The 16,991-nt window shown below is 32.2% G+C and overlaps 1 protein-coding gene and 1 long non-coding RNA gene across 2 annotated transcripts; one reads left to right on the top strand and one right to left on the bottom strand.

Annotated features, from left to right (window-relative positions):
• Window positions 1–12,544: 12,544 nt before the first annotated feature.
• Window positions 12,545–13,546, bottom strand: LOC149550507 (uncharacterized). Its single transcript, XR_016354212.1, has 2 exons — window positions 13,377–13,546; window positions 12,545–12,825 (listed from the first exon to the last, which is right to left on the bottom strand). It is a non-coding gene; the product is annotated as an uncharacterized LOC149550507 (long non-coding RNA).
• On the top strand, window positions 13,522–14,902 carry LOC149550508 (uncharacterized). Its single transcript, XM_089793508.1, has 2 exons — window positions 13,522–13,798; window positions 14,563–14,902. Exons 1-2 carry the CDS (start codon window positions 13,601–13,603, stop codon window positions 14,743–14,745), a joined length of 381 nt encoding a protein of 126 aa, XP_089649634.1. The 5' UTR covers window positions 13,522–13,600; the 3' UTR covers window positions 14,746–14,902.
• The last annotated feature ends 2,089 nt before the right edge of the window (window positions 14,903–16,991 follow it).

Here is a 16,991-nt window from a genome sequence, read left to right on the forward strand (position 1 = left end):
TATGTATAAATATATTCCAACTATAAGAAAATTATTAGGATTCAATTATATAATTTTTGAATCCAATCTATTGATTCATTTACATGAATAAATGATCGGCTATATATAAAAATCTATGACTTTTTAGTTGAATTTATGAACTCATTTCTCATGAGTAGATGTATACAAGAATCTCTCTAATGAGAATGATGGTAGTAGATGGATGCAATAAAAAGACAAATAAAGAGGAAGGCAATAAATGGACAAGTTATTATGGATTATTTAAGTGGGTTCTTATCACTGATTACTTATGAAAAATAGACCAACAAATTTAACTGAAAAACTACACAATTAAATTCTAGTTCTAGAAGTATCATAATTTAACTTGCTGTGAAAAAATATCAAAACTTTACATACTAAACAGATAAAAGTAGTTTTCATTTTAGAAATTATAAAAAATAAATTAAAATATAGATCAAAGTCTAAATGCTAAATCCACCATTCACTCTTGCAGGTTACATCATGGATCCAATTATAGTCTTCCAAACCTAATTGCTAAGTAATCTATAGTTCTCTTCAACTGGCTGAACTAACAATTTAACACTAAATTCTATTCTTCTAGACCCAATTTTGCTCTTCTATCAAATCAAGAAAGTGAAAAATAAATTCTATTTAGGAAATTGCATTATGAGTACAATGAAGGATAAAAAAGTTCTTAAAAAACCAAGCAAGATGACAAATTATAGGGCATTTTGAATCTGGCCTCCATCTTTGCTTTTTTGGCTTGCAAATAATTAAAAAGTAAGATGAATAATGTCAAGAAGCTTAATTGAATTCCAAGCCCAAGAGCATCTAGTTGGACTTCCATGGCAGAAGAAGGTGCACCTTGTGATAAGGGAAGCATAGAAAGCCCTTCCAAGTTAACACTACTTGTGTCAGCATGGAAGACTGCATCATACCCAGTTTGATTTGAAATATTAGCTTGATCTTGGGTAGTAAGCAGGGAATTCAATAAGAATGGTTGCAAACAAAAAATTCAAGAAATGAATTTCATTGATATGTGTAACATTTTAACTAATGATAAAAAACTCTATAAAATTACCAAGATTAAAGGAACTTCCTCGATAGGAAGCTCTGCTCCAAGATCCCCTTGAGCTACCATAGCCTAAAGAAAAGGAAGGAAGAGACAACTGTTAGAATGCTAAACAACATACAAATACCATAAAAAAATCAATACATGCATAACTTGAATGAGCGTGGCTATAAATGAAGGTGGCTATGACCATTCACATGCAAGTAGTGTGTAAATGCTTGTCATAAATAATCTAAATGAAAGAAAACATTCAATAATGTCCAAGGGACCACTAGCACATAAATATCAAAAAACCTCCTACGAAGTACTTTCATAAAACTGTAAGCTTATACAACTGTATATTGTAGGTAGTAGAAAATAGAAGAAAAGGGAATAGAAACACAGGAACAAGGATCCAAGAATTTTTTTATTTTGGAGAATCAAATGGAGCACTAGCATTCAAGATGGATGTTTCTGTAGGACAGAGACTAGGACAAAGACACACAACTTATATTCACCACTACAGGTCACTTGCACAATATTTGGGTGCTCCAACCTTGTATGGTCATTGGAAATGGACACTTGCATTAAAGAATGGTGCCCTTCCCTCTGCAAATCACAAAATTGGACACATGTACTAAGGAATGGAGATCCTATAGACCAAGAACACAAACTATTTTGCAGAAACACTACTCCACGACAATTCTACACTCTGACACTGGTGTCTGGACAAATAGTGGAGCCTTGAATACTAAGAGATGCATGATCATTCATAGTTTAATCAGATTGACATATAAACTACTATATGGACTCTGGACATCTAGGAAGCTAAATATTTACCTGAATAGGGACAAAAGACAAGGGTGTTGTTGTTTGGGAGACTGTCTTGATCAGTCCTCTAGGTGGTATCTTTCAACCTCAAATGAGTCGATTGAATATTTGGGTGTGTGAGATATGCTAGAGAATAGCCAAATACTATTAAGTGGTGTTTATGAGAGACAAAATAACAAATCTTGGATACCAAGTTCAAAAGAAGGTAAAAATTAACAAAACAATAAGATCATTGTTTCTTAGCTGTTGAAATCTAACTTGTAAGACAATTTTTCTTAGCTTTTAAAACATAACTTGTATCCTATGTATTCAAAATTTTGCATCTCATACCCAAACAAAAGGTGACAAGATGGAATCAGAGCTAGAATGAACCTAAAGCTAACCCTAAATTCTTCTCAAGGAAGCACTAACAAAAATTATGGAAAATAGAAGATCTTTTACCATGCATGGTATGACAACTGCACAAAAATACCCATATCCCTTGCATGCCACAACATCTCTGTTAGGAATTGGAAAAACACATTTCCCTCGTAGAAAAATGTTTCTTGACAGTTCACAACTTCTAAGACCTTTGTTGTGAAGCTAAAAGATGCATAAAGGCATAATTTATGAGATTGAACTAATGTCAAATTTATGAATTACAACAGTAGAATCTGAAGAGAATGCCATGTTTAAATACATACACTAAAATTTCATAAGCATAAGATACCAACAAGTCTTGCATGGGAATGTACCTAGTACAATCAATTATGAGAAGTTGTGATGACATAAAAATGCCCATTAGAAGCAAACAGTCTTAGAATGAGGAAGATGTCAAGATTTTCACAGTTAAGAGTTATGACATTTTAACCAACTTATGTCACATTTAGAAAAATCTCCAAAGGCTATATGGCCTCATAGATTTTACTCACACAGGAAAAAAATCACATTAATTTATTTCATGTGAAAATTATAGTATAAAGAATATATCTATCCCTTCTTTCAAAGTGTCAATTTAGATATTACTATCCACATTAAAGTTTTTCTCTCTCGTTTCTTGACAGAACCATCTTGAGCTCTATGAGGAAACTACAATTTGAAAACTCAATAGCTAGGAATCAGTCAGGCAGCTAAATGATGGTCTCATTCTAGTTAACTTCATTGAATGATAGACAATCAAAAAAATTGATTTAAAAACATCTTTACTGAAGCTCATAGTCCTTCCCAACTTCCCAACAATTTAAAGAAGATTATAACATATTCACAAGTAAAGCTTTTATATTTTGTATTTTACATCAAAGCCATACAAAAACCATCAAAAACCAACAATGGAAAAGCACCAACATGCAAACAAATACATGCATGACTAAATAGTAAACAGAGTAGCATGTGCATTTAACTTTCTATATAATGCTTGACAAGCATGACTTCACATAATTTATTAACCCCATTCAAAGCAATATCACCAATCATAAAGTAACAACTTATGCAACTAAAACCTCTGATCTAGGGAGATTGTACTTACCTAATCTGATGCAGAAAGAAATGAATGAAGATTTGGTATTGAATCAACACTTTCAATCTTCACAGTCACATGGATATCCACACCACAACCTTTACATAATTACAAATACAAATGCATTGATATTTTATCACATTTTAAATTCTGATTTAAAATATAAATTAAGGGAACATGCTATATCAAGCCTAATACTGTCTGCAAAGGATTATATTACACTAAAAAGTTAAAATTTTGCTTGAAAGGTTTACTTTTAAGGTAATCTTTCAACTCATGCACCACCTTAGCATCTTTAACTAAGGAAACAACATAATAGTCTATGCCATTCTCAACTCCAAATTTAATATCATCCCAATCTTTATCTGCGAAAAAAAAAGACAAGAAATAAATTTTACCAAATACCAAATTAAGCTATCTTAGATGATGTGTTGGTCAAAAAAACTCATCACATATACAAGTAACAAAAAAATACAAATATTACACATATTTCAAGATTGATAAACATATCATTCAATTATATTCTAGGTAACTTCAATCAATCAATATTAGGTACAAAAAAGGGAAATCACAATGAAATCAAAGTCCCTAAGAAAAGAAGCAAATTGAGATGTACATGTCAATAAGCAACAAAAATCTAATTTTCTATGCATGCCTGAGAGTTGATAAAATGGTCTTAACCTATAATGGAAGGCAAGGTAGCACTTTTTCCATGCACATTTAAGTGTCATCATGATTTAAGCTCTCCTCCATCGATTACTTCACAAATTATAGAATTTGATGTTTTTGACTTCACTTGCAGTGACATCATCCCCCCTAGAGAAATTCAAATAACGATAAGAAATCGAAAGCTATGAAAATGTTGCGAATAGCATTAGTAACTCTGTTCTTTTCAGCTAATAAATGAATTTTCAAGCCAGCACAAGAGAATGTACCATCAACAAGTAGTGTGTCTCCTTTCTCTACATCATTCACAAAATCATCATAATTCATGCTTACACAATCTTCAGAGCCCACTCCTCTTTTGATTGTGAAAGTAAACTCTTGGCCCTTTGTGAGCATGATAGGTTGTGGTAAATCTCCACTTCTGACTTTAGGGCCCTACAGTAAAATAATCTTTTAATTTATTGTTTGAGCAAAGGACTAACTCAAAAGACATCAAAAAGGGGGTTATTTGATAAATTGCACCTAAAACACAAAAAATGACTATTAATAATGTAGATGTATTTCAATTTAGGATGAAAAAAAAGTGAAATAGATTTCAAATCTACATCTTTTCTGATTGGCTAATAGTGTTGCAATATGAAAATAACCCACATTATGATGTTTTCAAACAGTTAGTTCCAGCAAAAACCTGTATATAATAAAGGAGTTTCAACACCTATGCAACTCTAGATGAAAGAAAATCTTGTATGATCTTAAATATTTCATGCATATTGATAATATTCTCCTATTATAAGATTTCATGCATGTTGATAATAATAAACTTAGATATCATTTATAAAACAAACTCTCAGACATTAGCGGTAGAAAATGCTTCCTATTTAAATTACCTACCAACAAAATAAGTGTCTCACATTGTAGATTAAAGCCTAGAAATAGTTATAGAAAATGCATAGAAACAGATCTGAGCCTACATCAAGATAGCTGAAGTCCATACGAAATGTCTCAATGATTGAGTTTCTATATATAGTTATCTTATTTTAGGGCACCAAAATGGGTTTTATCCCCTCACACAAGTAAATGATCTATTAAAATATCCTAGATTTGTAATTATAAAGCTTTTCTTTGAACAAAATGCCACAATCAAATTGTGAACTAGAGAATAGTAGAAGGCCACACAGGCAATTACTTCCCACAAAATACTATGATAAGAAAAGATAATGCTCACACACTACTTGAGATTTGAAATAGAACAAGCTTCAGCAATACATCGCAATATATATATATATATATATATATATATATATATATATATATGGATCTTTTGGCACTGTTACTAAAATCGTCTACCTTCTAGGTAAGAACATAAATTTTTTTCAATATACAAATTATCTTCAAAAGGAATTTCATATTAGAAAAAAAGTAACAAGAAATAAATTAAATTGCAGTGCACTAGGAATAATATAACACATAATGAATAATAAACCTCAATTGAACAAAAGACTATACAATGGCTTCAATAAAATTGATGCTACACCTAAACCATCACTTGTAGCAAGCTACTTGAAGATATGTAGTACAAACCATCCCAGAGAACAACCTCTAATTTTTAAAAACTTTCGCTTTTACTGGGTGAAGTTTTATTTTTTGCCTTGGCAAAGTCAACCAGGTCTTCAAACAGCTTATCTTCAGGTTTAACTTGTTTGTTGGAAGTTAAAGGTTGTTGTGGATATGCATCATTGTAAGTTCCATCATGAATGGAGATGAAAGCCAATTTGCTTGACTAGATTCTTATAATGAATATATGAGAGCACTTCAATTTCATTTTTTGAATTCTACTACACCGTGCACTTGTAGAGATCCTTTCTTGTTCCTCTTTGTACCCACCACTTAGCCCACATTATTGAGTGTCCTATACAAGAAAGTCTTATAGCAAGCAATTTACCCAAGATTCTTGGAGTTGTTCCACTATAAGATATGATGAAATCATGAACTAATTGCCTATTATTTAAGAAAATGAGAAACACTATAAGACACTTTGTAGTGCTGAAATAATAGCCAAATCACCAAAGTAGGCATGCTTTTTGGATCATATTCTCTCTCAGACACAGATGTAACATGCATTCTGGTTGCAGGTGATTTCTAGGAGCTTGGGGTTCACTATCAATTCCAACACCTTCGACTAAAATTTTTGAACAAGTCAAAAGTTGTTCCACTATAATGATTAATAATAAACTTTATCATTGTTCAAGTCAAAAGTTTATCATTAGCAAAAATGGTAGATAATTTTGTGCATGGTCTCAAGGAAAACAAAGACTTCTTGACAATAGCAAGAAACAACACAGATGACTTAGAAATAGTCTATCACAATGAAAGACATATTTTTCCCATCATAACACTTGCAGTGCTCTACTGTCTCATTTTGGGTAATAGAGACACCCCCAAAACATGAAGGATTCACCCCCCAAACATCTTCAAACATGAAATGATCCACTGTCTATTAGATTGGTGTCTAATCTAGGCTAAACCTCCATCACCAATTACCATCCAACACTGCACTTACACCAAGTTTTCCCACTCACCTGCATTTGGTTAATATAGTACAAATAAATTATCACAACCTCATTGTCTCCCACCAATAACAGTGACTACAGGTGGTAGGAGAAAATCTACATTGGAAACTTTAGAATAAGTATAGTTGACTGTGCCTAACTAGTCACTGGTTTGACTGCACCAGTCTATTATTCCTTACTCAACCCGCAATGAAAATTAAAAGAATGCATGGAAAAGATATAAAATAATAATAAAATGTTCTCACATTAAATATTAGTTAAAATGCATTTGATACATCATAGGAACTCATTGTTCCATGGGACAGAGACTGAATTACAGAGAATAGGATTATTTTATTGATTAAAATTTTTTCACAATGCCTTGTCTCACCACCCAAACTCTACTTCTCCCCCAAACACTCAAAAAATCCCTTCTAAATAACCAAACAATAGTAAACAACCACTGCTATCCAACTATCTGACGGTTACCAGTTAGTTATAAACTGAAATTTGTTGTCTAAGTTGACACAAAGTGTCAACTTCAACAACTTACAATCATATATGCCTTTAATATATTTCACTAACGTATTCAAAGGTTTTATAACTTCACTAACCCTTCCAAAGACACCTAAAACCCTTACAAGCTTTACTAGGCCTAAAGACACCTAAAACCCTTACAAGCTTTTCTTTGCATTTTTTCTACATTTGATACTTTTCTTATGGGTGGACATGTCTATCACAAACATCCAACATGTCTGTCCTTAGACCTCATGGCAAAAACCCTACAAAAAACCCAAAAAAATAAGGACATGAACCATCCAAACATCTCTAATAGCTTGTGGATATCCCAAAGATGCATAAGTGCATGACTAGTGAAAACCAAAAAGATAAGACTAACTTGTATAACAAGCAAATAACCAAAATGATTTTATGTCTGTGTAATGTTTGACAATGGTAATGATATTTGGATTCAAGTACGAGGAAATTTGTATCATTCAATTCATTAAATATCATTTGAATACAAAGACGATTTTAAGAGATTCAAGAGCACAATTATAAGCCAAATTTGTGGAAGACCTAAATTAGAATAACCAAAATGATTTTATGTCTGTGTTATGTTTGACAATGATAATGATATTTGGATTCAAGTATGAGGAAATTTGTATCAATCAATTCATTAAATATCATTTGAATACAAAGAAGATTTTAAGAGATTCAAGAGCATAATTATAAACCAAATTTGTGGAAGACCTAAATCAGACCTAGGTGAATAGACATGTGAAGGCTTATTTTGAATATGATGAGCAGATCTAAGGCAGAATTTTTATGAAGGTATATTCCAAGTTTAGAGCATTTATTGAAAAACACTATTTCAAATCTTGGTGGATTATTCATAAGTACAAGGCAGGTTTGTTGAAGACCTCGAAGGAGATCTAAGGCAAATCTACTTACATTATAAACACTTTGCATTTCAAAGGTTAGTTCCTTCTGCATTTTAGGATTTGAGGTTGGTGTCTCTTGCTAATTAAGTCTACACATTTGTTTGAAGTTATATACATACATACATATATGTGTGTGTGTGTACATACACACACAATTCACCTACAAGAATTTCCATGCTAAATAGTATATGCATCTTGTCTTCTTTTGTTAGACATCAACTATCTGAATGCTTTCTAAATTGCTTTCAGTTGACTAAATATATATAATAAAATATGTAGGTTTCTATGCCAAACTAACTCCAATGTGGACAAATATATAATAATTGGGATTTAAACTAAGCAAGAACTATATGTTCAAGGAACCAAAATATGACTACAATGAGACTATTACAAGCGAAAAAACTTCAGTCTCGTTAAAGAGAATTGGGATGTGTGTTTGAAGACTTAAAAAATTTGAGCTTCACTTGGTTTCAAGAATACTATAATATTCTCTACTTAACAAGGTCAACCATGTGAAGGTGGAAGCTCATCTAGCCTCACCCCCCTCCCCCTAACACCAATCTAAAGTACCCATTATCATTTATTTACATACTTCATTCATTCATTCATCCATTGATGAACTATAACATTCAATCAATACAATCACATAACATTCATTAATATGATATAAAATTCATTAATACACAATACTAATCAAAAATTCATTAACACATAACAATATTCATTAACATAAACTAAAAATTGCTATTAATGCACATCATTCCTACAAAATTACTTAAAACAAAGTTCTTTCATTATCCAACAAGGTTTATCAAAGAAGATTTTTAAAACATCATTTCTTTTTTTTATTTTTCTGAGCTCTCTTAAGAAAAGCGCTCATAGGAGCATCCATATCTACTTTATTCTCCTCCTCTTCTGGCACATGTAATGTCAAATTACGATGGCTCCTTCTTTTTGGAGGAGCATGAGGTTGCTGCACTAAAGGGGGCTCTATTGCAAGAACAAGTGTATGTGATAAATTGGCATACTCTTTTTCTTTTTCTAACTATTACAAGTTTGTAATTAAGTATGAGTAAAAACATAAAATGCATTTTTCTTACCTGACAATGCCACATCATCTACATTAACATTTTGATCTACCACCGCGTCAACATGTTGAACACTTGGAACATGGTCCACTGCTTCAGCATGATGTTCAACATGCTCTGAAATATTAAAAAAAGGATACATGTCAAATTCCAATTGAAGATGTTAAATTGTATTCATAATTGCATAATTAATTTCCAATAACAAATTAATATCTCCACCACTATAATGCACATCATGGCCTTTGTCAGGAGCAGGTTCTATGGTAGGATATAAAGGCTGCAGTAAAATGTTATGCACATTGTTATGTAGTCAATTTACGTTTAAAACAAATACCAAAAAATAATCTTCTCAACTATTTAATTTCATTTACTTTTCATCTGACCAATTTACCTGTGAGATATAATTTGGTGCACTGGATTCTTGGGCAAGGCTTACAGATTCTTCACGTAGGCATGTAACCACAACTTTATAGCCTTCCTTCAAGGAAATTTTTCTATCTTCATCTGTGACCTCCACATTGAAATATATGCCCTATATTTTTGCTTGATAACATCAGTTTTCCATGTATGGTTCCATTAAAAAAAACTGTTTGCAACATTATATTAAAAAAAAATACAAAATTCATTGCTCTACTTACAAGTTGAGACTGCAGATTCATATAACCACAAGAGCCAAGTTTGTCTTGGCCAACCTTTTCTATTCTTGCTTTTGTAGCCACAGATGTGTCCTACAATCTATGAACAATTTCAAACATCTTAGATTATATATTTACAAATATCAATAATTAGTGCATGATTACAATGTACTTAATACTATAATGACGTACCTCTTTTTGCCCTGTGCTGCTTCATTATATCTATCTTCACATAGCCTTTTCTCCTTTGCATCTTCTATTATTTCATTCCACTCCATCGGTGGAATCATAGGAGGACGATCATACTTTGGGTTATCCTTAAGAGCCCTTCTATATTGATCCCTCACAATCTTTATATGCTTTGCTTCTCTTTTTAGAAGTAGGCCAGTGTCAAAAATGTTTTTCCCAAATTTCTCCTCAATGGATGCAATCAGCTAATTTTTTAATTCCACAGCTTGTAAATTCCACCTTTTTAAAAACAAATAGATTGTTAGAGTAATAACTTTAATATATTACAATAAATAGAAGAAAACAAAAATTATGTAGCAATGATATGAAACTACATACCTTTTAAATATGGTGGGTCCAAATAGTCTCAATGTCATATGAAAAAGATGTTCAAACAAAGCATTATTACCTACAAGAACATAAAGGATTTATCAGTCCAAAATGAGTAATGTAAAAGTAAACTAAATTTCCACTTTAAATAATATCAAATTTAAAGCACCTGGAAGCTTTGATTTTCTTAATGGAAACATAGTTTTCTTATTCAGCAACAATGTCCCTCCATACGAACCAGTACTAATCACACGAACTACTCTAGGAAATGGATCAGCTTTAGTAGTACTGCTCTCTATTGCTCTATCAACTGAAACATCATACAATTAAATGACAATTTTAGTACTGCTCTCTGTTGGTCTACCTCCCTACCTATGCCCATGTCTCTCTATGTGTGGCTATATATATATGTATGCGTGGTGTGTGTATGCATGTGTTTGTGTGTATGCAAGCTTCTGTAGACATCATTTAAGTACTAATATGCTACTTCATTTTTCATCAACTTGTAGAAAGACATTACAAAATATAATACATTACAAAATATAGCAAAACAAGGTTTTACCAGTTCTACTAGGCATAGACGATGATGTTTGCATGGTCCTTGTTGTCGACAATATAGCAAACAATAGTGGACTGCCAACTGAAGGAGGAGTCCACACTTCATCATGAGCTAAAGAATAGAATATTGTTAGCAAAGAAATTTGCAATGGATAAATATCAAATGGGATACTAGCGAGAAACATCCACAAAAAAAAAAAGGTAAGTGTTATAATGTTGATCAAAACAAACAAAGTGTTACTTACACGAAGGTACTGCGCCACAATCCTGACCATGTTCACCATGTGACCTCGCAACTGGCACATATGTCTATACAAGAACACATAAAATTAGAGATCATGATCCATAAGATACTATAAAAGATTAATATCTATTGAACTTCTATTACTGCTGACTTTCAAAGATTGGATTCTGCAGTAATATATTTTTAGAAACTTTTGTAGAGATTTTATTACTTAATCTAGCCAGTGAATGAATACAATTTACTTAAGGTTGTGAAATTTATCATGAGTTGTAAAAGTATATTCAAAATAAATTAAAATAATCATTCATTATTTTAATATCAACTCGGTATTTTATTTTATTTCTAAAAGTATTTACTATAATAATAAAATTATGTAAACTATTATATTTAAATTTTTATTTATCTAAACGTTACCTTATAATATTAAATGTAAATAAAATAACATCCAAATTTCAATATTTAAAGAAGGTAGTTAAATTTTTTTTTTTTAAAATTTAAAATTGGATCTAAATGAAACAAGTAAAAAATATCTAATTTTTTTAATTAAAAGATTATGGTTTGAATAAAATGAAGCAACCAAATAAAAAAAATATAATTCAAAATAAAAATGTTTAAACTATGTACTTTACAAGAAAAAATAAATACAAAGGGCTTCCGAGTTTGAATAAGAAGGGGGCACACAATTTGATGAATGCCTGATAAATACATAAGATAGATTGCTAAATGATGGCTTAAAGTGAAAATAATGAGCATTAATGAATTAAAATACAATGAGTTGGAAAAAAAAGGGGGCACATAATTTGATGAATGGCTGATTAATACATAAAATAGATCTGTAAATGATGGCTTAGAGTGAAAATAATGAGCATTAAGTCACTAAAATACAAATGTTAGATGACAATAATAACAAAACAACACCAATACAAGGAAAAGATTTTAAAATACTACTTCAAAACTTCTCTTACAAAACTTCCACTTCTCTCTTTTAAAAAACTCAATGTACAAAACTTCTTATATAACCATGCAAGTCAAAATAGAATAAATTTGAAAACTCAAAATATTTATATTGAAACTCTCTAAAATGTCTAGTTTCTAAAAATATTTATCAATATTTAAGTATAAATCTCAATTAAAGATTTTATAAAGATAAATCAAAGTTAAATATTAGCATGGTAGGAAAATAAAATTTCAAGCAAAAAGTTAACTTTTAGGGAGCGAGCCCCACAAATAGCCTATCGATTAAATTAAAATAATAAAAAATATAAAATGTAAGACACTCATTTACTTAATATAAATAGTTAAACTTGATATCTCAAAGGAAATTCTATTAGTCATAATAATAAAACCAATTAAAAATACAACCTATTTACTCAATGCAACACACCTTATTTTTATTTTCTACATATATCAAACAATTTGACAGTGTAGATAAATCGTTGAGTTGATATTCCAGAAGGAGAATCTGTTGGCTGATTACAAAACAAAGGAAGAACAGGATAAAATCCAATGAACACTTTATTAAAGTCTACTGAATGATAATAACAGCAGCAGAAGAGCTTGAAAGAGTGCATTCAAACATGAATAATATCTCAATGGATAAAGTTGAAAGAATATGCTCTAAACAACAGGAATGTGCTCTTTGATATACCGCTGGGTAATTACGTTGTCAATTCAGCAACATAGAAACTCCACCAAGAAAACTTTCCATCTGTGAGCAGTGACAATAGACAGAAAGTGACTCCTCATCTTTTAAACCAACAATTGTCCAACCCCAAATAATTGCATATGCAGAAAGAAAAAGCTTTCAAAATTGCCCCACCAAATGATAGAGTGACAAATAAATTTATGTCTTATCCCATAGTCCACAATAGTCAATGAAAACCTTTTCTCAACCGTCTCTAAAGGGACATATATGTCGGTTTATTTCAAATAAAAATAAAAATAGAAGAGATATAGTTGAGAAAATTGAGGGACCTTTATCATTAATTACTCAAACAAACAAATCTATGAATTAAAAATATATCAGATTTATAATAGAGAAAATTGATGGACCTTGTTATTCAATCAAACAAATCTAAACAAATCTATCAAAGATAATGTCTGTCTATAAATTTAATGCCAAAAGAGAAAGCCTATATATTAATATTAAAAAGCAATGCCAGTTAATAGTGATTAAAAAGATGTCTAGATAATAAATAAAAAAGAATGCCAGTTAATAGTGCATTAAGAAAAAAATACAATAAAAAAAAGAGACTCAACTGCAATTCAAACCTATCTTCCACGCGTTCTGTCCGCGACATCATTGCGAATATACACACAAATTATCAGTGCGCGTCTTTTTCGCAACTCGGTCCCTTGCACTACCCCTGAAGTTATATATACACTGTGTATCTCCCTTATTTCTATATCACTATTTTCCAACAATCTCGTCAGTTCTGTGAGTTGAAGTATTTTGTGTGTATATCCATAATTTTCAGTTCAGGATGGCTGAGGAGCATCATCATCATCTGTTTCACCACAAGAAAGAGGATGATGTAGATAACGGTTCATACGGAGAGCAAACGACGGTTGATTATGGCCGTGAAGATGAGTACGAGAAGGCCAAAAGGGAGGAAAGACACCACAAGAATAAGGAACATGAAGGTGAGCTTGGCGCCGCCGCCGCTGGAGCATTTGCACTGGTATACTTTCTTTGATACATATACACTGAATATATGTTGAAATTGTTCTTTTTAGGGTTTGAAATTGAAAATCGAATGGTGTCCATTTTACTGAATCAGTAGATCTTTCGTAACATAACATACGGCATACTTTATATATTCTGAATATACGTTAACATAAAGTTCTTTATGGTTTGAAACTATAAATTAAAATGTATTCATTTTACTGAATCTATCTTTTCACTAACATCTGGTATACTATACGGAATATAGGCTAGATCTATTGCTTTTAGGCTTTGAAATAAGGATTGAAGAGTATGGAATCTGTAAATCTTGACAAACATATGCTATACTTATTTTGATATACATAGACTGAATATTTGCTAAAATTACTGTTTTAGGATTGAATTAAAATTGAAGGACATTTATTTTACCGAATTCGTACATCTTTCCTGCCGTCAAATCTGTATATCTTGACTCACATGTATTATACTTTATTTTGATATATAAACATTGAATATATGTTAAAACTATTGTTTTTTAGTGTTGAAATTAAAATCGTAGGATATCTACTTCACTGAATTTCTACATCTTACCTGACATTAAAATTGAAGGATGCCCATTTAATTGAGTTTGTGTACCTTGCGCGAGCTACTCATTGTATACCTTTTTGGTGATATATACACTCTGAATATACGCTAAAACTATTGCTTTTAGGGTTTGAAACTAAAAATTGAAGTTTGTCCAGTCTACTGAATTTATATTGCTCGTGTGTGATGTGATAGTATGAGAAACATGAAGCAAAGAAAGATCCAGAGCATGCTCGCAGGCACAAGATAGAGGAGGAGGTTGCTGCAGCAGCTGCTGTGGGCGGTGGCGGTTTTGCCTTCCATGAACACCACGAGAAGAAGGAAGACAAGAAAGAAGAAGAGGAAGCCAGTGGCAAGAAGCATCACCATCTCTTCTGAATTCCAGATCTACAATAAATCTATTACAGAAAATGGATGTGTGTTTTTTTTTAAGTGTGGGACCATACATATATTTATACACATATATGTTCTATTTTTAAGTATTGTGTTGTTTTGGAGATGTCAATAATAAAAATGAGATCGCTTTATAGATGTATCTTTCTGGCAGTGGCCGCATGTTTTGAAATGCTCATCGTCTGTTGCAGTTAACTGTTTTTCTTTTTGGGGTGAAATACCATGTGGAGGGTGAGAGTTGCGAACGGCTTAAACATCACACACTAAGGCTTGATTCCTAGTGCAAAAGTATTAAATAGTCAAAGTTTGACTTACTTTTCGAGGCTTAATTTCTTCCTTAGTTACGAGATCACAATTACCTACTTCATATTAAATGATTATATATAGTGTAATACAAATTCATATCATCTAATAAGTAGCTTACACTAAATCAATTAGTAGGTTCTCTTTGAATGGATTAGTTGTAAGGGTTCTTATGATAAAGACAAGATTTTTGATTCACTAATAAAGTACCATTGTCTACTTTATATTAAATTACTATGACCCCATAAAAAATAAAGTTATGAAATCACAATTACCTACTTCATATTAAATGATTATATATAGTGTAATAAAAATTCATATCATCTAATAAGTAGCTTACACAAAATCAATTAGTAGGTTCTCTTTGAATGGATTAGTTGTAAGGGTTCTTATGATAAAGACTTAAGATTTTTGATTCACTAATTTTTGTTTTTGAAGTAGTTGATAGCAGCAAAAGAGATGGGGGCTGACCTCGGAGTACAAAAAGGTTGAGAATTCAGCTGGAGGTTACCTCCCAGTTGTCTAAACTATACCAACTTTAAACATCAAAAACCATAAAATTTTAAAAGCCAAATCATCATTAACCACAATCCTTAAACTACTATGCATACAAAATTGAATAATAAACCAACAACATTTAAAGACATTGTTGCTATTGATCCACTTATTGACATACTTGAAAAAACTCTATGGGGTGTAAAGTTTAGAGACATAATCAAAAAAATAAAAATAAAACACAATAGGACTCGGGCTAGATGTCCTCTTCTTTCTCCTAGTTACCATTCTTCTGCTCCTCAGGAGCTTTCTTCGTCACATTTTTCTCGTCTACTTTCACCAGTTTGTCCAGGATGGTTTTTAGCCAATCCTCCGCCAAGAACCCATATATGGATCGGGTTGTCTCAGTGATCTCTCCCAAGTCTTGTTCCTCTTTGTTAGCCTCTAGGAAGTAGAGGGTTGTGGCCACAGAGTGGATAACCTTGGTGGAGAACTCAACTAGGATTACGAACTTGTGATAGATAGTGGTATGATTATCTGCTAGGTCCATCATAGCCTTCTTAAGCCTCTCCATCTACTTCTTAATGTGGCTATGTTTGTCTTTCTTCCTAGTAACCTTGGGGTTAACCTTCATGAGAGAAGTGACGTCTTCCCCCCACTATGAGCTAGGGTAGCTTTCAAGGTCTCAAAGACATGGGGATGGGCTGATAGTGCTGGGGCTAGGTTTGATGTCCTGGTGGAGTATTTTCTTTTTAGCAGGTTTCTCCTCACTATTAGAGGAGTCAAAATTGGATTTGTACTTCGGGGGGTCTTAAATTTCTCCATGTGGAGATGCTTGTTGGTTCTCCTAGCACACTATTTGCTCTTCTTGGTATCTGCGTCTGACTCAATAATGCTAACTTTAACCTTAGGGTTGATTTTCACCTTAGTGACATGACCTTTCTTGGGCCTCTTAGGAGTAGAGCTGGGGCTAGGGTCTAGGGAAGTTTGAGGGGTGATAGAGGCTAGGGGGTTAATTAGGAGAGGGGGATTCTGAGCTAGGTGTTGGATGAAAAGTTTATTCATTAGGCCTTGGTGGATAAGGTAGGAGGGTTTCCCCTCCTCATGTTTCCTTCTAGCCTTAAAGATGCTATCCTCCAATCAATGCAGTAATAGAAATGGAAATGAGATAAGGTCTAGATTTCTGAAATGATTCAGAATAGGAAAATGATAATAATATAGTACTTGAGAGAAGTTGTTGAAGGTAATGTATTTGATAATTGCATAGAAAATGCTATCCCATGGCTTAGGAAGGCCAACCTGCACAAATCCACCACATAATCTCATTGGTTTCTCCTTGGATTTGAAGAATTTATGCAAACTCCCCTCTTCATTGACCTTAGCTTGCCTCCACCATTTCTTGCTATCCAACAGAAAATCCCCATCCCTCACAA

The sequence above is a fragment of the Cupressus sempervirens genome, chromosome 7, assembly GCF_028749045.1.
Source record: "Cupressus sempervirens isolate cs-2001-9-10 chromosome 7, ASM2874904v1, whole genome shotgun sequence".
NCBI lineage: Eukaryota > Viridiplantae > Streptophyta > Pinopsida > Cupressales > Cupressaceae > Cupressus > Cupressus sempervirens.

What these genes read in the sequence shown, in the direction of transcription:
- LOC149550508 (XM_089793508.1), top strand. Translation starts at nt 13,601, where the DNA reads ATGGCTGAGGAGCATCATCATCATCTGTTTCACCACAAGAAAGAGGAT. An exon ending in CCGCTGGAGCATTTGCACTG is followed by an intron (nt 13,799 to 14,562) that starts GTATACTTTCTT and finishes GTGATGTGATAG; the next exon opens with TATGAGAAACATGAAGCAAA.